The sequence below is a fragment of the Peromyscus maniculatus genome, chromosome 7 (genome assembly GCF_049852395.1).
Source record: "Peromyscus maniculatus bairdii isolate BWxNUB_F1_BW_parent chromosome 7, HU_Pman_BW_mat_3.1, whole genome shotgun sequence".
Taxonomy (NCBI): domain Eukaryota; kingdom Metazoa; phylum Chordata; class Mammalia; order Rodentia; family Cricetidae; genus Peromyscus; species Peromyscus maniculatus.
The window spans coordinates 108,397,468-108,419,675 of record NC_134858.1 but is presented as its reverse complement, the minus strand read 5'-3'; the positions used below and the strand labels follow the sequence as shown (position 1 = coordinate 108,419,675).

The 22,208-nt window shown below is 54.5% G+C and overlaps 2 protein-coding genes across 3 annotated transcripts; one reads left to right on the top strand and one right to left on the bottom strand.

The window, feature by feature from the left end:
* Positions 1-2,991: 2,991 nt before the first annotated feature.
* Positions 2,992-12,394, top strand: Tmie (transmembrane inner ear). Of its 2 annotated transcripts, none has more exons than XM_015994398.3 (4): positions 2,992-3,520; positions 6,628-6,711; positions 10,157-10,306; positions 11,302-12,394. In XM_015994398.3, the coding sequence occupies exons 1-4, from the start codon at positions 3,271-3,273 to the stop codon at positions 11,400-11,402; spliced, it is 585 nt and encodes a 194-aa protein (XP_015849884.1). In that variant the 5' UTR covers positions 2,992-3,270; the 3' UTR covers positions 11,403-12,394. The 2 variants fall into 2 exon arrangements, with proteins under 2 accessions (XP_015849884.1, XP_006975582.1); XM_006975520.4 differs by having other exon boundaries at positions 3,310-3,520; positions 6,628-6,745.
* A 1,418-nt stretch (positions 12,395-13,812) lies between these two features.
* Positions 13,813-20,180, bottom strand: LOC102905137 (serine protease 50). Its single transcript, XM_015994387.3, has 6 exons — positions 19,933-20,180; positions 19,653-19,829; positions 16,852-17,014; positions 15,745-16,028; positions 14,512-14,678; positions 13,813-14,140 (listed from the first exon to the last, which is right to left on the bottom strand). The coding sequence occupies exons 1-6, from the start codon at positions 20,156-20,158 to the stop codon at positions 13,904-13,906; spliced, it is 1,254 nt and encodes a 417-aa protein (XP_015849873.3). The 5' UTR covers positions 20,159-20,180; the 3' UTR covers positions 13,813-13,903.
* Between the last annotated feature and the right edge of the window lie 2,028 nt (positions 20,181-22,208).

The following is a 22,208-nucleotide window of genomic DNA, read 5'->3' as shown; positions in this document are numbered from 1 at the left end:
CAAAGGAATAAGGAAGGAAGGAAGGGCCGGGCAGCGGTGGCGCAAGCCTTTAATCCCAGCACTCGGGAGGCAGAGCCAGACAGACCTCTGTGAGTTCGAAACCAACCTGGTCTACAAAGCGAAATCCAGGACAGGCACCAAAACTACACAGAGAAACCCTGTCTCCAAAAACCGAAGAAGAAGAAGAAGAAGAAGAGGAGGAGGAGGAGGAGGAGGAGGAGGAGGAGGAGGAGGAGGAGGAGGAGAAGAAGAAGAAGAAGAAGAAGAAGAGAGAAATCAGAGGAGACGACCTCAAAGCATAGGCCAGCTTTCTGATCAGAATGTAAGTTTCATTTTCATTGAAAAACCGGAAACACACCAACCGTCTAACGATCGAGCGCTGGTGGAATGAGATGGATGACTTTGCTCTTACTCAATACACTATATTATACAGCCTTCAACAATGACCATAAAAATAAAGACGAGCCTTTAGGACGGAAGGTCAGGTGACCAGCGGAAGGGCTCACAGCTGTCGGTATCCTTAAGCTTTTCGTGGTGTTGTTTATTGAGACAGATCTCACGGCTTGAACTCCTGATCCTCTCTCTACCTCCCAAGGGCCGAGTTTAAGCTTTAATAACTACAGATACTATGTAAAAAATAAAGCAACAAATTTATAAGAAATGTAATTTAAAAGATTAATTATTTAAATTCTCTTATATTAACTACATTTTGTGAATTTTGACTAACATCCCTTTTGCCAATTTCAGAGGGAAAAAAAAGATTAAACCGTAAGCTTTCAAATGCTATTTCTTTGTCTTTCTGTGTAGCCCTGGTTGGCCCAGAACTCACTGTGTAGACCGGGTTGGCTTCATATTTACAGTGATCCTCCTGCCTCTGGCTCCTGAGTGCTGGGATTGTAGGTGTGTGGTACTTCAGTCATCAGATGACATTTCTTATAAGTTCATAGCTTGATTTTATAATTCTTTGATTATTAAAACTTAAAACTACCACACTAAGACTTTTGGGATACCCTGTTATTCTAAGTCAATTAGATTTTGAAACCTATATGTCAGTATTACGAGTGTGTGTGTGTGTGTGTGTGTGTGTGTGTGTGTGTGAGAGAGAGAGAGAGAGAGAGAGAGAGATGGGAGGAGGAATCGAGGGGGCACCCGTTGGATAAAAAGACTTGGATTCAAAGGCATGTGAGATGAACAGGGAGCCATCAGCTCTGTTCCAGACCCTATCTGAGGTCAGCCTGAGCTATACAGCAAGACCCTACATCAAAACATGAGAGAGAGAGAGAGAGACAGAGACAGAGACAGAGAGAGAGAGACCCTGCAGAGACGCAGCTGGCTTTTCTCCCTCTCTCCCTCCTTCCCTCCATTTCCTTCATTTTTATTTCTCTTTGCAGTGCTGAGGTTTGAACACAGTGCTTTGTGTATGCCAGGCCAGCACTCTGCCACTGAGCCACAGTTCTGGCTTGCCCTACTTCTTGGTGGACAGACAAGACAATGAACTTTAATTTTTAAAAATTTATTTATTTTATTGTATGTGTATGAATGTTTTGCTCGGACGTACACCACATGCTTGTTGAATTCAGGAGAGCATATCCAATCTCCTGGAACTGGGGTTACTGATGGTTGTGAGCCACCATGTGGGTGTTGGGAATCAAACCCGGGTCCCCTCGCAAGAGCGACAAGTGCTCTTAACGGCCGGGCGGCTGAGCTGTCTCTCCACCTCCATGACAATGAACTTTGAACAGCAGTGCCCTCCCAGTCCTGGGAGCAGCAGTCCTATGTATTCTGCTGAGGTGAGCCAGCTTTCAAAGCCAGCAGCCGCCACACACTCCCCTTTCCCTGCCATTAACCCTGTAATAGCCACTGGCTCCTCGTTCCCTAGGTCAGAACATAGAGGCAGAGAGGAGCAACAGATGTCACACTCTGGTTCACCTGATCAAAGCCTACCCCTGCCTCTCTAAGCGCATGCCCTGAGGATGTTTACCTCCACCTCCCCAACCCCCACTGCGATCAGTATAGCTTTCTGTGGCCCTTCCTTGGCCTGGCCTGTGGCTGAGGCTCATGTGGAACTAGGAGGCAGAGACCTGTTGCTAATGCTTTGGTTTTAGAAGCATTCCTGGGGGAGGGGGGTATCATGTTGTGTTGGTTTTGGATTTTGTTTTGCTTCTTGCTTGCTTTGGAAGAAGTGACCCCTAGATTTTGCCATCTACTGTTGAGACTCTCTTTAATAGCGCCCCCCCCTCCCCCGGCCTCTAGTCTTTTTCAAACAGCAGCCATTTTCCTCGGAAGTCCCTGAAGGGCAGCTGGCCTTCTGCTCCACTCTGAGGCCTAGCTCAGTCCTTATCATCAAGGGTACATCCAAGACAGAGCCCTGTGAGACCCGGTGTAAGGCCTTGCTGAGGTGTCCCCCCCCCCATACATAGCCTGGGCGGGCCTTCACTGCTGTTCTCCGGGAGAGATAGATGCTGAGTCCTGGTCTCCGAGCACTCAAGAGGCTGATGATGTCGGAAAGAAGGAAGGAAGATGAAGTGGGCGGTAGCATCTCCAAGCTCCCACTGTTACACTCCCCTTGGGCTTCAGTCCCTCGCCCAGGTCTCCCCAGCTGCTCAGAAGCTCCATCCCTGAGCAGTCAATGTTCCCACAGTGTAGGGGACCAACTTCAAGACCTTGCTAGAGTCGAGGCCCAGGCAAATAGCAGGACGGTCAGCAGGGTCAGAAAATGGCCCTAGCTGACCTTGTCCTGTGGAGCGGGTCCTTCCACAACGCCAACATCTGGCCAGCTCTAACTATACTCTCCCTGATTCTCCATACCCCCTCCCCCTCCTGCTCTGGTGTCCAGGGTGACCAGAGCTGCCTCTGGGCAGGAAGCCAGCCCAGAAAGGCCAGGACATCCCTCAGTGCCTGTCACTATGGCAACATGCCCGCTCTGCCCCCTTCCAAGTCCAGTACCATTTCCCCCCCAAACTCAGGACGTCAGAATGGGAAGGGCCTTCTAGATCAGTCGATTCCAGCCCCTCCCCTTGTCCCAAGTGGAGAAACTGAGGCCCAAGAGGGAAGGGACGGGGTGGGGCTGGGATCCTGTTGATCAAGGGCCTACTGCCAACCCGTCCCTTTCTCCCTCCCTGCTTCCCCTTCCTCGGTGTCCTTGGAGTGGAGTGGGAGGTACAAAAGTCCGAGAGCCCGGAGGAGGGGGCGGTGCCACCCACACCTACCCTCATCCCAGCCGTGATGGCGCAGGTGGCGTCCCAGGAACCTGACACCCACGATGAATAAATGATGCGGGCTCAACCGCCCGCGGCCAGAATTCTCTGCCGCCGCCGCCACCACCGTCACCGCCTGCGGGTGGCCAGGGGCAGTCACCTGGCAGCCCTGTGCATCAGCCCCCTGCTCCCAGGACCTGCGCCGGAGCGCGCGGCGGCGGGAGAACATGGCCGGGCGGCGGAGAGGCGCGGGGCGGCTCTGGGCTCTGGGCGGCGCCGCGCTGGGGGCCTGCCTGGCGGGGGTCGCCACGCAGCTGGTGGAGGTGAGGCACCACATCACGGAGGGTACGGGACGCTGGCGTCGTCCAGGCAGGGGGGTGAGGGTGCGAGGAGCTGGCTCTATCCCTCCTTCCTGCCCGGTGGGGTGACACGGCCCCTCGCCCTTAGAGAGAGTCCCTGGTCTGATGGCAGAGCGCGGCCTCTGACATCAGGGATGCAAGGAGTCTCCATGTGTCTGTGTAGAGGGAAATAGCCTTGCCATCCGGTCTTTGTTTTCCTAGGGCATGGGGAGAGGGACTTTCAGCCCTTAGCTTTCTTGACTTCTCGTCTAATGGGGGATAGTCGGAGCCTGGATTTAGGGTAAGCTGTGGGAACTGCCCTTTCTCTATGGAAGTACTCCAGGGTCCCTAGGCAGGACCCAGGGACTGGAAGATCCAAATAGGTCCTAGTGATTACGGGAGCTGTAGAAGGTTTCTGAGCGGACATATCGTGAACAGCTCCTGTTTGGAAGGAAGAGGATAAATGAGGAGAGGGCGCAGAGTGGGAGAGCTGGGAGGAGACTGCCCAGCAAGGAGGTGAAGAAGATGGGTGGGGCGAGGCGGCCAGGGCCCCGCTGGGGGCCACCTGCGACCCTCCAGGAGGAGGTAGCCCAACAGGCTTACAAGTCAGGAGCTGGAGGCAAAGGGTGAAGACCCAAGAGTCAGGGCCAGGAGCCAGGGTAGACAGGGCAGAGTGGAGGCAGTTGCTGAGAGACAGGGTGGGACAGAGCCAGTCTACTCAGAGGGCTTTAAAGAGACATAACTTTGAACTGAAGGGCCTGAGGGCGGCGTCTCATGGCGTAGAGACCTGTACTCCTGTTTAGCATCTCCCTTCTGCAACTGACCAGGGCCGTGAAGAGGCTGTTGGAGTCAGATGTCAGCCTCAGTACCCGGCCGGTAAGGGAAGCCAGCCTGGCCTGGGCCCCAGGGAGCACGCTCAGGTCTCTCACCGGCTGCCCTGAGGCCCCTGTACAGAAACTGAGCTGTCCTCAAAGCAAAGCCTGGGGCAACAGGCAAGGCAGTTCTGAGGCAAGGAGCCTCCCCACTCCTAGGAGCTCGTCTCCCAGCTCAGCGGAGGAAATCACATTTGCAGCCCATCCGCTCCCATCTCAAGCAAGGCCTAGCCCTTCTTTCCAAGGAAGCAGGAGAAATGCTGGCCGGCTGGGAACCACGTCTCTTCTCAGTCGGGCCCTGCAGCATCCCTGTCCACCAGGCTGTGCCTCTGGAGGAGGCAGGACCTCCAAAGTTCAGAATTTCTACCTTGACCAGGACCCACCATAAGATGCCTGCTTGTTACCCGTTACCCTCCACCCAAGAGCCTGGTCAGGTTCTTCCAGTTAGACAGTCAGTCAGACCAACACACCAGACCTGTGAGACAGGGCACAGTAACCGCCAAGCCCCCAAATCTAATGCTGCAGTCACCAACCCCAAGCGCATACACATTGCTGCAACCACACATATGCTCTCTGCCCATTTATATGTGCCCAATCCCACGCATGGCATGTATCCACACACTTGCCTGCCTGCACAGGGGTTCCCGAATCCACCAAGGGATGCTGCTGATTTAGTGGGATGTTATTGCCCATTTTACCATCAGATTGGACAGTTCTCAGAGGTAGATGGCACTACCCCACTCCAATTACAGGGAGAGAAACCGAGGTCTAGCGTAAAGGAAGGAGTCTCTGTTCTAGGCCCTCTTAGTGAGGAGCAAAGAGCTCAGTCTATGGCTCAGAGATTCTGAGATGCCTGGCATAGGTCAGTGATCTCCTCTGAGTGCCACCTGCCCCATGGGTAGCAGTTGTTAGATGAGGGAGTCCCCAGATCCCAGCAGATGTCTTCCCGTGTTTATGGACCCCAGTGGGGGTGTGGGAGCTGGAGAGAGATTGCGTGACAGATGGCCTTTCTTTCTCAGATAGCCACGGGGGACTCCCAAGCCTGTCCTTACTGATCATTCAGGAGGCAACGTATTGCACAAATGCCTGGTCCCACCCCCTTCTTTGTCCCTTAGCCAAACTGGTTGACAGAGACAGGATTATATCTCTGGTCAAAACTAGCCTCTCAGATTCCACAAGGCACAGCCATGTCCCATAGACACTCAGGACAAAGTCACGTACCCTCGAAACACCCAGGACAGACTGAGAATGAAGCTAAGTTGGTAGAGTGTTGGCCTAGCACACACAGCATCTATAAAAACAAACACACCCAGAGCAAACCACAACTCTAAAAAACATAGATCAGGGGTGTGTGCCCCCATCCCCCCAGAGAAGATTGTATTTTCTAGAAACCCAAGGCAGAACTACCTTTGAATACCCTCAGGCAAGTCGAGACATCACTATGCCTTCTAGAAAACACAGACACGATAGTGTCCCTAAGCCAGGAGCCGGCAGATCCTCAGAGCAGTGTGGATCTACATTTAGCTACATTTACATCTTTTAGCCACCTGGTGGCGCTACATTACTATTTTTCTAAGGCTAGCCTGGCTGGCCTTCTGGTGGATGAATTAGGGCTTTTAGTGGGACAGGCGTCAGTGTGTGCACACCTGCGTGAGGAAAGCCTTAGCCCTGTGTGGGACAGGCATCAGTGTGTGCACACCTGCATGAGCAGAGCCTGAGCCCTGTGTGGGACAGGCGTCAGTGTGTGCACACCTGCGTGAGCAGAGCCTGAGCCCTGTGTGGGACAGGCGTCAGTGTGTGCACACCTGCGTGAGGAGCACCTGAGCCCTGTAGCCCAGCAGTAGAGCTCTATTGGGAGATGAGAACAAAGCCGGTCTACCCGAGCAGCACACGGGGCCCATGATGCAGGCCTTGCCTTGCCCCTGGCCTTGCTCCCGAGACCCCAGCAGAGCTGGCTGGGACAGGGTGTCCACACTTGCTCCTTTGAGCCTTGTTTCCCCAAAGCATCAACCATTCTTCTAGTCCAAGTGCCAGGTGCCACGGTCTGGGACTCTGATCACTGCTTTTATTCTAAATCTGGAACTTTCTGAGGTCTAGGGTGTTGGTTGTGAATGTCTGAAACATTTTGGGGATTCTAAAATGTGTGGGCCGAGTCCTTGCTGACCCCATCCCAGCCTACTGGCCTGTGCCTGGCTCATTCCTTTCTCTGTTGACCCACAGCCCAGCACGGCCCCGCCCAAGCCCAAGCCGCCCCCACTGACCAAGGAGACCGTGGTGTTCTGGGACATGCGCCTGTGGCATGTGGTGGGCATCTTTTCACTCTTCGTATTGTCTATCAGTGAGTAGCTACATCCATCTCTCTCCACCCCACCACGGGAGGGTCATAGCTCCTCCAGCACCCTTGGCCCCTTCAGCACCCCTTGAGTTCAGAGCGGCAATTCCAGGCAGTTCAAGTAGGTCAGGCACCCACAGGAGGCCCACCATGGTCTCTGGCACCTCCTCACTCACGCCAAGTCCTGTGGAGGGCTGACGGGCCAGTGGTGACCCGAAGATTTCTGCTGGACTCAGGGAAGCAGCCACATGGCAATTACGTTAATTATAGGGGACTCCACTGAATCCAGGACATGTCATCTTTCCCCATGGCTGGCCTCCTGATGCTTTTCTTGCAGTTTGGCCAATTCAGAGAGCCCACACCCAGGGGCCCCAGCAAGGACTCCCCAGACGCCTAGTAGATGTGGCTTCCAGGCCCTGAATCCTACCTCCTCCAATGCCATTTTCCAGAAATGATTCATACCTACTTCCTTTCAAAGCAGGGGGTCCATTCCTCTCCTTCAGTCTGGACTCTTACTGATGCAAAGTTGTAGCTGAAGGGGCTTAGCATGCACCCCTTCCCCCTTTCCCAGTGGGAAGCTGAGGATGGAGGACTAAAGGTTCCATGAAAGGCAGGCCAGGTGGGAGAGAATACCAGAGCACAAGACAAGTGCAAACCAAGGGTGGGGGCAGTGAAGAGAGAGGAAGCCCATCTGCCTCCAAAGGCCCACAGAGGCTGGGTCTTCTGAGCTGTGGACCAGAGGGAGGGTTCTGGGAAGGGACTACAGAGGGGCTGGTATGGGCAGAGACTAGGAGGAAGCTGGTCTCTATGCCAGGCCTCAGATATCTGTGGGACATCACCAACATGCACCCAAAATGGAGGCTGAAGTGGCATTTGTACTCTAGTGGTGGCTTTCCCAAGAGAGTCTCCAGAGTGCTGGGTGGGTGGCCACAGAGAAGCCATCCACTTGCAAAGGGATCTCAAAACATGACATCTGACTCGCACATGCTTCTCCTGGCACCCAAAGTGTCCTCCAGAGAGAATACCCCCTCCTCCCAGATCTGAGGGGCTGACTGATTCCCAGCTGAGGCCGAGAGAGAGTCAGGCCGCTCAGTGAAGACCCCAGAGAAAGGGGTACCTGCAGCCAGAGCCCCTGCATCCTGAGGGAGACCACGCCTGTTATCAAAAGCAGGGTTGGGGAGCAACTATCCTGAGGAGCCCCAGAGCAGTGAAGGGAATATCTTTGGGGTATCCCTGAGGGTACCGGCTAGGAACCTGAGGCCTCCCCCAGGCTCCACTCTGGGTGAATGTTGGAGGTGCCTGGGGCCACACCCGGTATTTGCACAGAGTCAGACTGAAGAGGCACGCGGACATCAACCACACAGAGCATCTCCTACCCTAACTTCATTTTCTAGAATGGGAACAGGCAGGAACAGAAGGTCCCTGAGCAGCTGGTCAGCAGCGGCTGCCTTCCATCGCTGCTGGGAGTGATGTAGTTTCTCTGCTTCCCAGACTGCTCGGACCCAGGCAGCTATTAGTGAAACATTGCACACTGCCCCCCCTCTGCCGCTGCCGCCATACACACACACACACACACACACACACACACACACACACACACACACAGTCGCTCGGAGCTAGGGACTAGGGTTAAATAAATCCCCAGCTCTTTCCTGGGCCTCCATACTTGATTCCCACATCTTTAGTTTTTCATTCTCTTTGAAGAAAAATTATCAGGCCAGGGTAGGTAGGGCAGGCTTGGAGGGCCAGGCAGTATGTAAGTGTGTGAGTCCTGCTCTGGCTGCCAACAGCTACCTGTTCTGTTTCCTCTGAAGTTCTGAGCTCCCGGGTCTCCGCACTAACCACGTGGAGCCTGAGCAGGCAGGGTGCTCAGGGTGTCAGTGGGGTGAGCAGGCAAGATGACCCACGCCAGTAGGGTTGGAGCATAAGGAGAATCTTGAGTCCAAGGCACCCACACAGGAGTCTGGGAAAGACCAAAGCAGAGCACTTTGGGTAATAAAAGTCCATTGCTGGCTCAGGTCTAATCCCAAGAGCCCTATGCTGGGGACATAGTGCAGCCAGCTCTGCCCACCCTCAACATATCTCTGAATGCTGGTGGCTCCCAGAAGTGGAGGCTTTTGGACCATCCTTCCCATTCGTCTGTCCATTCATGCATCCATCCGTGCATCCATGTATCCATCCATCCATTGCTTCTCCCATCCTGAAAATCTGGGTGAGACACATGGAACCAAAATATTTGGCTCAAGGGATATTACTTTGGTTGAACAAGATGATCCCAGACTACCTAGGTATGATCCATTTCCTCAAAATAGACCTGGCTTGCCATGCCTGGGCCCTTCTGCACCTCAGTAGCCTGCCAGGAAGTTCTGTCTGGCCATATTATTTATAATAGGAACCAGCCCCACCCCCTCCCCAGGGGCTGGGGCCACAGTGGTCAGATTGTGGGAGCCTTAGAAAAATAAACTCAGCCCAGCCAGCCAGGTCCTGGCAGCCTTGCCCTGCACATCACTAGATGGGCCAGCTTTATGCTCTGCCCCAGCTGACGTGGGCACAGCTGCCTTTAACCAGAAAAACACTCCTGGAATAACATCCTCAGAGGTAAATGCCCAGGACAGGGTCTGGGCATTCTCCCCAGTTTCTCCCCAGCCAGGGTGCAGGCTTGTCCTCCGGGATGCTGGGGAGGGTCCAGGCTTGTCCTCCGGGATGCTGGGGAGGGTCCAGGATTGTCCTCCAGGATGCTGGGGAGGGTCCAGGATTGTCCTCTGGGATGCTGGGGAGGGTCCAGGCTTGTCCTCCGGGATGCTGGGGAGGGTCTAGGCTTGTCCTCCAGGATGCTGGGGAGGGTCCAGGATTGTCCTCCGGGATGCTGGGGAGGGTCTAGGCTTGTCCTCCAGGATGCTGGGGAGGGTCCCAGGCTTGTCCTCCCGGATGCTGGGGAGGATGCATCCACATCCTTGGGTATTTGAGGCACTTCTGCCTCTTCACTTAGGAGGCTGGGGAAGGAAACCCAGGGTGTCTTAGGAGCTCCCAGAGAGGCCTAGGTCAGAAGCACAGGGTGACTCTGGGTAGCCATGGCTAGAGCCATAACTAAGACCTTCACTTTACCTTCCTCCAGTACCCAGTGTGATCAGAAAGACTATCAGACCAAGATAGGCTATAGAATTTGTGGGGCTAGTCCAAATGAAAATACCAGGCTTCGTGTCCAAATTACTAGGAAGTTGACATTAAAGCATCACACTAAGCATGGGTCACGGGCGAGCACATAAAGTCAGCTTCACCTGGGAGGTCACCTCAGGCTTTTGCAGGAGTCTCTTACGTGAGACATGCCTGGGCAGATGGAGTCAGGCCTAACATGTGGGTGCCACTCAACCTGGCTGAGACTCCACCCTAGCCAAACTTGCTCTGACATCCACACAGTCATCACACTATGCTGTGTCTTCAACTGCCGTGTACCACGGACACGGAAGGAGATTGAGGCCCGGTATCTGCAGCGAAAGGCAGCCAAGATGTACACGGACAAGCTGGAGACCGTGCCTCCCCTTAACGAACTCACAGAAATCCCTGGAGGTAAGTAGATTCCAGTCCCATGGCAGCCAGCCCTGGATCCCGCAGCCAGCCAGTTCCTCAGTCCCGCTGTCCTAATTCACCCTGTCTCCCTGCAGCTGGTTCAGAGAAGGGACTGGGCACTGTCCCAGGAGACCAGAGTGCAGAACTGGTCAGAGCCAGGCAGCTAAAACAAGAGCCCATTTGTAGCAGAAAAGTTGTGTGTGTGTGTTGGGGGGGGGCACTGGGGAGGCGGCTTGGCCAGTAAGGTCTTTGCCATACACGCACAAGGACCTGACTTTGGATCTCCAGCACCCACAAAAAAAAAAAAAAAAAAAAAATTAAACAACAAAAACCAGGCATGATCATGCACCTGTAAATCTCAGTGCTGCGGAGAGAGTGACAGAAGGTTCCTGAAGCTCACTGGCTGGCTAGTCTTGCCAAATTGGTGGGCTCCAGGCTTCTCAATAAGTAAATAAGGTAGAGAGCCAAAGAAGACACTCAGCATCAACCTCTGGTCTCCATGTGCATGCCCACACATGTGCACACTCAGCACCAACCTCCGGTCTCCATGTGCATGCCCACACATTTGCACACTCAGCATCAACCTCCAGTCTCCATGTGCATGCCCACACATGTGCACACTCAGGATCAACCTCCGGTCTCCATGTGCATGCCCACACATGTGCACACTCAGCACCGACCTCTGGTCTCCATGTGCATGCCCACACATGTGCACACTCAGGATCAACCTCCGGTCTCCATGTGCATGCCCACACATGTGCACACTCAGCACCAACCTTCGGTCTCCATGTGCATGCCCACACATGTGCACACTCAGCACCGACCTCCGGTCTCCATGTGCATGCCCACACATGTGCACACTCAGCACCACACACAGGCATGCATACACACGTACCTCAAATAAAAATGATCTGAGAAGGGAGGCTGGGAAGGCAGAGAGGAGGGCTTTGGGACCTTCCCTCTCTCACCACTGCGGCCTCTTCCCCCACCCTCAGAGGATAAGAAGAAGAAGAAGAAGGACAGTGTGGACACGGTGGCTATCAAGGTAGAGGAGGAAGAGAAGAACGAGGCCAAGAAGAAGAAAGGAGAGAAATGAGGAAAGCATCCTGGTGGTGGCAGCTGGGACTGGCAGGCCTTGAAGCCCAAGTTCAAGCCAGGATCCAGGCACCAGGACTCCACGTTCATCCATGGACCACAGAGGCTATGGTCTGAGAAGCCAAGGCCACGGCCGTTATGTCATGGCCCAAAAGGTGTAGGGACAAGACTTGACGAGTGTCCATCCTGGACTCTGTTCCTTTCACATCACCCGTCTGGGCACTTGTCTCGGGCCACTGTCCCTCTGCAGATATAGAGTGGTCTTGGACTCCTCCCCACATCCAGGCAGGCCTCTGGCCCACCCTTTCTGCCAGGGGCAGAGGTGGCCGTGAAGGAGTCAGAGATTGGCGGTTTCGGATGGCAGGATCGAACAGGTTGTGTATGAACCCGTAAGCATGGAGGGCTGGCTGATGGGGAGCTGGTGACATGAGAGATTCCCTGACATAGCTAGATAGCAGCCCTGATAGCAAAGAAACTGCCCCAGGCTTGGCAGGAATCTGTCCCTGGCTGCCGAAGTGGCCCCATTATCAGGAGGGCTCCTGACCTGGCAAATGCTAAGCTCTGAAAACAAGATGCCAATGTGTAGAGCTGGGGCCGCTGAGGGGCTGGCATGAGGCCCAGAGCCTAAGGTCTTCTGGCTCAGGGGTAGGGTTTGAAAGACGAAGAGGGCTGAGGCCGGGGGGCTGAGCGAGAAAGCCTGGGTCTCCCCATGGCCTGCTGAGCACAGCAGTGTGCAGTTCCTCTTCTGCCATGTCCCCTACCGAAAGAAGCGTCTCTGCCAAGAAGACTATTCAAACGCCATTGAGGGGTTGGCTCTAGAGGAGAGAGATGTGCGAGGCGCTTCCAACGTCAAAATGAGCTCTGACCAGAGCTGGGGACGGAGACTCTGGGAAAGTTTTCCAGGAGGGAAGCCTGCTAGAAAGGTGTCCTGAAGAGATCTGTCAACAAAGCTGGGTGCCTGCTCAGCCCCAGACAAATAAAACTTCAACCTGAGATGATCTCCACCCCGTCCCATGCTTTGCCAAGCCCTGGAGGATTCCGGTAGAAGGCGACACAACAATCCGTAATAATAGGTGACTCGGGCGAGCCTGAAGTTCTCTCCCTGACCCCTGTCCCAGACTGAGACCAAAAAAAAAAAAAGGGGGGGGGTGGGGGGTGGGGGGAGTGGAGAGATGGCTCATTGGTTAAGAGTACTGCTCTACCAGAGGACCTGGGTTCAATTCCCAGCACCCACATGGCAGCTTACAACTGTCTGTAACTCTAGGTCCAGGAGATCTGACGCCCTCACACATGCAGGCAAAACACCAGTGCACATAAAATAAAAATAAGTAAATCTTTTTTTTTTTTTTTTTTTTTTTTTAAGAAGCCCAGAGGCTGAGGAGCAGCGAGGAGAAGTTGTGGCCACCCCACCCCGCCAAGTGGACTCGGGCCAGGGAGGGAAATCGCTGAGGCTCACCTGAGCTCTCTCCCACTCTACCCCATGCTCTCAATAAGTCTCTAATGTTTGGAGCCGGGTACCTGACTCACGGGAATCATCCCTCATTCCTGACACGGTCCTATATCAACATCCTACAAGGGGAAGCACCCCAGAATGACACGAGGAAGGAGTATCGAGGGGCCGAGGGATCACAGCAGGCCCCCATCACGGAAGGAAGCACTCTGATTAGTCAGGCATGGTCGGCTGACCTCTACCTCCAGGTTCCAGTGCACGGGCTTCTCATTCCCAGAGCTGGCTGGGGTCCTTTCTCCCCAGACAAACCAGCGCCCTTCTGTGTGGCAAGGCACTGGACGTTCAGAGGGGCAGCGGCGGAGGCCACTCGAGGTCACTCAGAGCAGTGCCGGTGGGAAGCATGTCTTTCCCAGCAGATCTTTTTGTAGCTATGCCCACAGGCCGGAAGCAGGGCTAGAGGGTCAAAGTACTCTGTGGATCTTTGGGGACAATATTCTGGAGAGTTCTAGCCACTGGCCAGAAGGCAGTCAAGACTAGGGAGAGTCCGGCGGGGGTGGCGCACGCCTTTAATCCCAGCACTGGGAAGGCAGAGGCAGGCGGATCTCTGTGAGTTCGAGGCCAGCCTGGTCTACAGAGAGAGTTCCAGGACAGCCCAGGCTACACAGAGAAACCCTGTCTCAACAAAACAATAACAAAACGAAACAAAAGACCAGGGAGTCGCACAGAAGGACCATGCCACTTTCCATCTAGGGGTCTGGCAGGGAGGTCCCCCCAGCCCCAGCTTTGGCCTAGGTACTGCATCCCAGTCTTCCCACGTCCCCTTCACATACCCCTCTACCTTCTGCAGGCGCCACCCCAAATCTTTCGAGGCTCACACTTTTCAGTTTAAGTGCCCAGAGTCCCTCACCTACCCCACTGTGCACACCTGCTTCCCACTAGAGCGGCTCAGAAGGAGGAGATGTGGGGAAAAGAAGTGTTTAATCTCTGCTAGTCCCTGCTGATTGCCACATCCACCGCAACACTCAGTAGGAAGGGAAGGGGACCCGGCAGTGTCACAGAGTAACAAGAAGGCCGAGGAGCAGAAGGAAAGCCAGGAGCGACATCCTGGAAGGGGCTGGGAGGGCCAGGGCCTCCCCACTAAGGTGGTCCCAGATCCACGGCTGGAAGGAGGAGACCTGCAGAAAGATGGGCGGGGCCTCGCTCTTCTTGCAGCCGGGGCCCCAGCTCATCATCCCCACCAGGTACCATGTGCCGCCTGAAGAGCAGACCAAGGGCTCGCCAGTTATCTCCTGTAAGGAGGGAGGAAGTTAAAAGGGATCAGGGAGGTGACGCCATGCCTGAGAGGACAGAACTCCACTCAAGGAGCCAGCCCAGGGTGTTTCCCACCGGATTCTTTCCGTAGCCTCCCAGTGTGGACAAAGCGGGTAGGCATTCCTGACCCATCCTTTCCTCCTCACTCCTTAGCCTTAGCTCCACACCCACCCCTCTCATTTCCATCCGATTCGGTCCACCCCTTTCCAGCCTCCACACCCCTGCCCTCGCCTGCCCTCTCCATCCTCTCCTCACTCTCCCCTCCCCTCTCCCCAGCCCTCAGCTCTGCCTCCTGCACCCCTCCACCCCTTGGCCCTCGGGATAGATGAATAGGGGCAGAGGTCCTCACGTAGCAGAACTTTTCCCTGTTGTTGTCCGAGACACAGATCATCTGAGATGTGATGATCCGAACCAGGGAGGAGATTCTGGAGAACTTGTGGTAGAAATGCTCACATTTCTTGCTGTTCAGGATGGAGACTTCCTTCTCCTGGAGGGTTTGGAACTGGGGCCACCTGCCTGTGGGACAGGTCCCCATTCAGGTTTAGCCACTGACGGTGGCTCACAGCTACCCGTTCTGTCTCTTTTGCATGGTAGTCATAGAGATGTCTCCATGTCTGGGGGATTCTCCCTCCGGCCAGCAGGTGCCAAGGTTGCCCCATACAGAAGTGCCAAGGTTGCCCCATACAGAAGTGCCAAGGTTGCCCCATACAGAGGTGCCAAGGTTGCCCCATACAGAGGTGCTGGAACAGACAGTCCACACCGATGGCCTCTGCTAGTCCTCTTCCAAGTGCTTGCCAGTGCTCTCAGGGCCAAAGCCTTTGTTCCCAAAGCTGTCCCGAGAGCTGCCACCTCATGATGCCCAGACCCGCTCCATGGATACCCCACCCCACCCACCCCCATCCCACAGCACTATTTTACATCCCACCCAAAGTATATCTGAGCTCCTGGGCGTCAGGAAACTTGTGATCACTCCCAGATAGGTCACAGAACAGGCTGTTTAGAGGGCAAATCGGATCCTCAAGGATACAGAGAAGGGCATCTCTCTTGTGCATTGGTGGCCCCATAAAGGGAGTTAGATATTCCCAGAAGCCATGAGAAAAATGATCCCTTGAATGGGTGTGAGAGGACAGCCTGTCTTGAGGGCCTTGCTCCTATACTGGAATCACAAGGGATCGAGGGTCACTGAAGGGAAGGGATGTGAGGGGACCTTGTGTGACTCTCAACTTCCAGACACAAGCTGCAGCGATTCTGGGAAGCCTTCTGCAGAAATGGGGACTCACCCTCTTGCACTCTACTTGCCGATGCCCTAGGGTTGTGTATGGGTGACAAGCTATTGTTCTGAGACCTCCTTGCTGCCTTGGTCCCGAGACTTCAAGGGCGGTAATGACCATGATATGTTCACTGACAAGACCCTCAACTTGGGGGGGGGGACTTCAGAGATGAGAAAGCAAACAAGGAGTTCCTGGATCAGCCAGCTCCTTAAAGAAGGTACTCCAGAAATGTCCATCCATGGGGCACCCCAGCCACATCCAGTCCTTTCTCCCACCACGCACCCCGGGCTGGGGGTGGGACTCTGACTCACCATTAATCCGGGGATACCCCCAGCCTGTCACGGTGCAGCGAGAACTGTCCTCCACCATATATTCCAGGCCGGGCAGGCAGATGGGCCACACATATTTGCTGTACTTGAGCCCCCACTGGAGTTTGAGGAGGCTGATGTCGTTGGTCCGGCCGACCCAAGACCAGAGCCGCCTGGGTTGGTAGCCGCTGTTTATGAAGATCTGACGTACTGGCACGTCTGTGCTGGTTACCGTGGTCCGGTTAATCCATGGACTCCCCACCCTCACTGTATAGTTAGCGTGTTGCCTACGGGAAGGGGGGGGGTCTTCCATCAGCTCTAGGCTCCTGCCTCAGCCCCCAGTCCTGCCCTCCACATCACTGTGGCCCTCTAAGCAATCCAGGCAGGCCACCCCGGGCTTCATGGTCCCCTGAGCCTATTCCTCAGGACAGAGCCCTGCACACACTGTGTGGTCCTCTTATTTTGTGGAGGAGAGATTCAGAGATTCAAAGAATCCTGGCCTGCTCAGGGATGTACCCTTAGGAAGTGGTCGAGTTGGGATATATAGACTCCATTTCCTCACAGAGTTCCTATAGTAATGACCACGGCCTAGATCTCAAGCCACCCTCCACAGGACACCTCTTGAAGTCACTCTGTTGATCCTTATGTCAACCTGGAACCTGTCTTCACTGGTCAGTCCTCAAGGGAAACATAGACACTACTCTCAGGAGTCCCCAGACCCCACAACATTGGCACAGCCATCCTTTTGTCTCCACACAATCTATGTCTGTCTTCCGTCTCTATCCACCCGGAGAGGTTCTAAGCCGGGGCCTCTCTGAGGAAAACTAGAAACTATTGATTGACGAAGGGAAGAGAAGTACCTGGAACCTAGGGTCCTCTGAGCCTCCCTTACCTACGGAGGACTGCTCAGGACTGTCGGGCAGGTAAAAGGGCAAAGGGTGGGCACATGCCAAAGGCTGAGCCCCAGGAAGGAGCCTGTGAGACTCAACCCTCCCTTGCTCAGAGTGAGGACGAGGCTGGGACTGGCGCTTGGGCTCCACGCAGGACTGGGTCTCCAGTATTCCAGATGCCTCTCCACCCACCCACCCACCCACCTGGGCCCCGACTCACTGGGTCAAGCAATGGGCTATGGTCAGCACCCATTGGGAAGCAATAAGGGTGCCAGCACAGATGTGGATGCCGTTAGCCCGCACACTGACCATCCATGGCCACCGCCGAGTCATGGCTTCTGGGTCTCGGAGAGTAGGGTCTGTCTCATGGGAGGTGCCGCAGACTAGAGGGAGAAAAGAGCATGAGGAAGTGACAAGCTCACCGGCCACATCTTGTGGCTCTGTCCCCACTCTGGCCTCCCTCCAGCCTCCCCAGCCTCTCACCTGTTTCTACCCACCCTATGGAAAGACAGCATCCATCCACGGCCATCTCCAGCTTTAGCAAAGCCTCGGCACTATACCCAGGTACCTATTTCCTTGTTCCTACAGCTCAGGCCCCCAATAATCAGCCTAGTGGACGACTCCGCTTCAGCCAGATGTTCACGAATGCACCTGTATTTCTATCTGGTTGCAGATTGCTCCCCCTTCTTGAGCCAATGCAGACCCCACCCCTTCTCTGGGAACCCCCTCTTGTGATTCATGGAGAGAAAGACCAATGGCCCCACAGTGAAACAGACTGTAAGAGGGAGCAGGCACATCCCAGAGAGGAGAGCAGAGTGACAAGAGCTGTGAAGCTTGCTTGGCCTCCTTGGGACTCAGCCCTAAACTACATCACACAGCCGTCTCACAAAAGCTAAGCGTCTGTAGAACCAAAGGCGGTGAGGATTCTGGGACCTGGTGCACCCTTCCGGAGGGAGGAGGGCCGACGACTGAGGGCACTTCAGAAAAAGTTCTGACATGGAAGATGGGGTTTAGAGAGATGGCTCAGCTGTGAGGAGAACGGCTGCTCCGGGTGGTGGTGGTGGCGGTGGCGGCGGCGGCGGCGGCGGCGGCGGCGGCGGCGGCGGCGCACGCCTGGAATCCCAGCACTCGGGAGGCACAGGACCTCTGTGAGTTCGAGGCCAGCCTGGTCTACAGAATGAGTTCCAAGACGGTCAAAGCTACACAGAGAGACCCTGTTTCTAAAAATAAAAACAAACAAACAAAAAATGCACTGATTGCTCTTCCAGAGGATAGGAATTGGGTTCCCAGAATGCACTGTGAGCTCACAACCATCTGCAGCTCTAGTTTTGGGGGCTCTGGTGTTCTCTTCCGGCCTCCAGAGGCATCGGGCATACATGCATGCATGCATGCAGGCAGGCAAAACCACTATATGCATAAAAATAAAATAAAGGAAGTTGAAGATGCCCATATTTAGCTTCCACTCAAGCCTTTTCTAAACAAATCAGTGGATTGTGAAATCAAGTAAATGGGTTATGGCCAGCATGTTTACATATTTGTTTACATGTTTATGTATTCATTGTAATGCTGGGAATGTAACCCAGGGCCTGGTAAATGCTACTCAGGTGTTGCACTTTATCTACATCATTCTCGAGTGGATGGGCGGACACACACACACACACACACACACACACACGCACGCACGCACGCACGCACGCACGCACGCACGCACACTCTTGTGCGTGCGTGCGTGCCTGTGTGGAGGCCCGAGGAGGATTTTGAGTCTCTCATCACTCTCCACGGTATTCTGATACAGGGTCCCTCACTGAACTTGAAGCTGGTTTGGCAGCCTCCTCAGCCAGGGACCAGGATCCCAGCAATCTCCTGTTTCTGCTGCCCACCCCTAACCCCCAACATGCTGGGGTTACTGGAGCACGAGACCCTACCCACTCAGCTTTCAGCTTAGATTCCAGGTTTTAACTCAGGTTCTCACGTTTGTTCAGGTGGGAAGAGCTCTTACCCACTGAACCATCTCTCCAGCCCATCACTGCATTTTTTTCCCCCAGAGCTGAGGACCGAACCCAGGGCCTTGCGCTTGCTAGGCAAGCGCTCTACCACTGAGCTAAATCCCCAAACCCCATCACTGCATTTTTAAACGATACTCAGCTGACAGACCATCAGCATGTACCACGTACAGTCCCTTGGTGTCCCCTGCTAGACTTTTTTGAAACAGTTAAAGTGACTTCATTGAATCCCAGGATAGTAACTCTTTCTCACGTGGGTCTCAGCTACAGACCCCTGCTTATGAGAAAGTATGCTGGTGCACTGGTTAGGTTTACATGTCAACCTGCACTACACAGAGTCTTCTGGAAGAAAAGCGTACACTGAGTCAGATCGGCCCGTGAGTAATTCAGTGGCAATCATTAATTGATGCTGGATGGCACGGCCCTGGGGGGGGGGGGGGCCACCGTCCCTGGGCAGGTGGTCCTGGGCTGTGTAAGAAAGCTTGCTAAGCATTATCCTGTGGGAGGGCGAGTCAGCAAGCAGCCTTCCTCCACAGTTCCCGCTTCAGGCCCTTGCCCTGGCTTCCCTCCGTGGTGGACTGTGACCTGGAAGTGTAAGCACTGCCCCCCAAGTTACTTTACCACACCAACAGCAAGGACATTAAAATAAGCAGGTGTGCCTTGCAGACCGCACAAGAGGACTCACACAGCCCTCTTGGAATTGTGTTGTGGGCTGGGAACCGAGACAGGGTCAGATCAGGTCCAAGGCAGGCCTGCAGCTGCCGGACAGGCATCTGGCTAGCAGCCAGCTCTGGACACCTCAACAGCACCCCCCAACTCTTCCCACCGAGACTTTCCTTGTCTCCTATTTACCTCACCTCATGAAAGGCCTGCTGTAAGCACAGGACCATGGCCTGGCCCAACCTCCAGTGCTCAATAAACGTGGGTACAGGGGCTTTCCCATCCATGGACTGTCCTCTGGGCCCTCGATCCCTTGACCCTTCGACCTCAGGGGTCCCAAATCCTGCCCAGTACTCACAGGGGAGATCGCTGGGTTGCGTCCCCGCGGTCTGTGGCGTGGTGGTCGGTGCAGGGGCCTGCCGGGGAAGGCGAAGCCTGCCTGAGGGACAGGTGGCTCTGGGGTCACAGGGGCCGCCAGGGCCGGTCGGGACTGCGGTGGGCAGCGTCCCGGGGAACTCGCCTGCGGCCAAGCAGCCTGCGGAAGGTCAGGAGCGGGTCAGAGGCGGCCAGGGGTGTGGGCGTGCCCGCCGGGGAGGGCGCTGGGGACCGGGAGGGCGCTGGGGACCCGACGGGCTCACCTGCCGGCCGCCGAGGCAGCAGCAGCAGCAGCAGCAGGAGCAGCAGGAGCAGGGCGCCGGTACGGGTGCGGGTGCGAGAGGCCCCGGGCCCACGGGGACCCTGAGGGCCCTGCCCGCGGACCCCTGCCCAGCACCCGCGCTCCATTGCGCCGCTAGGTTCCTCCGCAATGGCGCCCTCCATCGGGCGCTTGGGTGCCCAGCCTGCGTGGCGCCCCCTGGGTGCCATTCGTTGGGGCGCTCCTGCAGAATAGCGCGCAAGCTGTGCCCCGCTCCTGCCTGGTGTCTGCCCTCACACTTGGCGGGCCCTTCCCCTGGGTCAGTTTGCTTCGCCTCAGCTAGCTCCGAAGGTTCCATGCTATCTCCACCAGCAGCATCAGCAGCAAGAGGAAGGCCAACCCTGACCTGCTAATCCCTTACTCCCCTCAGCGGGCATCCTTATCTTCCTCTTGAATGTTGACATGATTAAAAAAAAAAAAAAAAAAAAAACAAGGGGCTGGAGAGATGGCTCAGAGGTTAAGAGCACTGGTTGCTCTTCCAGAGGTCCTGAGTTCAATTCCCAGCAACCACATGGTGGCTCACAACCATCTGTAATGAGATCTGGTGCCCTCTTCTGGCCTGCAGGTATACGTGCTGTATACATAATAAATAAATAAATCTAAAAAAAAAAAAAAAAAAAAACCAAAAAAAAAAAAACCAAAAAACAAAAACAAAAAAACCTCGAAGGCATCAAAGAAAGAAATTGAAGAAGATACCAGAAGATGGAAAGATCTCCCATGTTCATGGATTGGTAGGACTGATATAGTAAAAATGGCCATCCTATCTTGAGAGCACAGGTCTTAGGAAACTAAAGCAAACTAATGTGTTCATTAGGGTCTCACTATGTAGCCCAGGCTGGCCCCAAACTGACAGCTACCCTACCTTGGCCTCCCAAGTACTGGGGAGATAGCTGTGAACCACCAAGCTTGGCTTCAATAACAGTTTTTAAAGCCCACACCACTTGAAGCAGTGTGCTTTCTAGATCCACTTACTGGGACCATAATGAGAGGTGATGGTGTCCATCGGTCAACAGCGAGAACAGAAGGTCACTGGACATTTGAGTAACATGTTGATGGTTCAACAGCACAGTTAACACGTTTAAAAAGTAATATGGAGGGGCTGGAGAGATGGCTCAGTGGTTAAGAGCACTGGCTGCTCTTCCAGAGGTCCTGAGTTCAATTCTCAGCATCCACGTGGTGGTTCACAACCATCTACAATAAGATCTGGTGCCCTCTTCAGGCCTGCAGGCAGAACACTGTATACATAATAAAGAAATATTAAAAAAAGAAAAAAAGTAATGTGGAATACTACTGGAAGCTTTGGTGCAAGGATATAGGAATTTTCCAGCCCAATAGACAAAGTGAAAGTGGGATCAAGCTGGAACATTCTCACTTTTGTCAAGGCCTACGCTCTCGGGAGAAACACCTGAGCAGGCCATTTAGTGGAAAATGCAGACAGGGCTGCCGCATTTCTGACCTCCGCATGGGGACAGGGGAACTGCTGCTCTGAGCTGGCAGACCCGAGGAGGTCACTGATGGAGGTGGGTGAATCAGCCCAAGAGCCCAGGATACAGTCATGTCTGTCACACATCTCAAGCAGGAACTCACATCACCCACCCCTACCAGAGATAGAGGAGGGACAGGCTGGGGTCTAGAACCACTCAGGGGAAAGTTAGGGTTAGGCAGAGACCGGGAGGCACCAGAACCCAGCTAGGAGGGGCAAGCCTGTGATCCGGCCCTGGGAAGTCTCCTAGAAAGAAGTCAGCCCTTACAGAAAGGCCTGCGGAAAGACGGTCTCAGAGACACAGGTCAGAGGCCTTGGGAACATGGGAGCTGCTGAACTGCTGGGTTCACAGAGTGGGGACTTCAAGTCCCAGTGAGCAAAAGAGGGGGCTACAGGCTGGAGAGGTGGACCAGTGTGTACTGCTCTTGTGGAGGACCTGAGTTTGAGTCCCTGTGGTCACATGGGGTGGCCCACAACCACTTGTAATTTCTCCAGCTCTGGGAGAAATCTGACACTCTCACTTCCACATGCACATACATACATACCCATAAAAGGTTTCTGTTGGTTTTTGTTTGTTTGCTTGCTTTTGTTTTTCCAAGACAAGGTTTCTCTGTGTAGCTTTGGAGGCTGTCCACTTGCTCTGTGGACCAGGCTGACCTCGAACTCACAGAGATCTGCTTGCCTCTGCTTCCTGAGTGCTGGGATTAAAGGTGTGCGCCACCATTGCTGGGCTAGAA

Bases quoted from the DNA above. Each gene is read 5' to 3' on its own strand.
- Tmie (XM_015994398.3), top strand. From the start codon at position 3,271: ATGATGCGGGCTCAACCGCCCGCGGCCAGAATTCTCTGCCGCCGCCGC. The intron at 3,521-6,627 runs GTGAGGCACCAC...GTTGACCCACAG, and splicing joins TCGCCACGCAGCTGGTGGAG to CCCAGCACGGCCCCGCCCAA. The intron at 10,307-11,301 runs GTAAGTAGATTC...CCCCACCCTCAG, and splicing joins ACTCACAGAAATCCCTGGAG to AGGATAAGAAGAAGAAGAAG.
- LOC102905137 (XM_015994387.3), bottom strand. From the start codon at position 20,158: ATGGCACCCAGGGGGCGCCACGCAGGCTGGGCACCCAAGCGCCCGATG. The intron at 17,015-19,652 runs GTGAGTACTGGG...TTCTCCCTCTAG, and splicing joins GCAACCCAGCGATCTCCCCT to TCTGCGGCACCTCCCATGAG. The intron at 16,029-16,851 runs GTGAGTCGGGGC...CCCTTCCCGTAG, and splicing joins ATAGCCCATTGCTTGACCCA to GCAACACGCTAACTATACAG.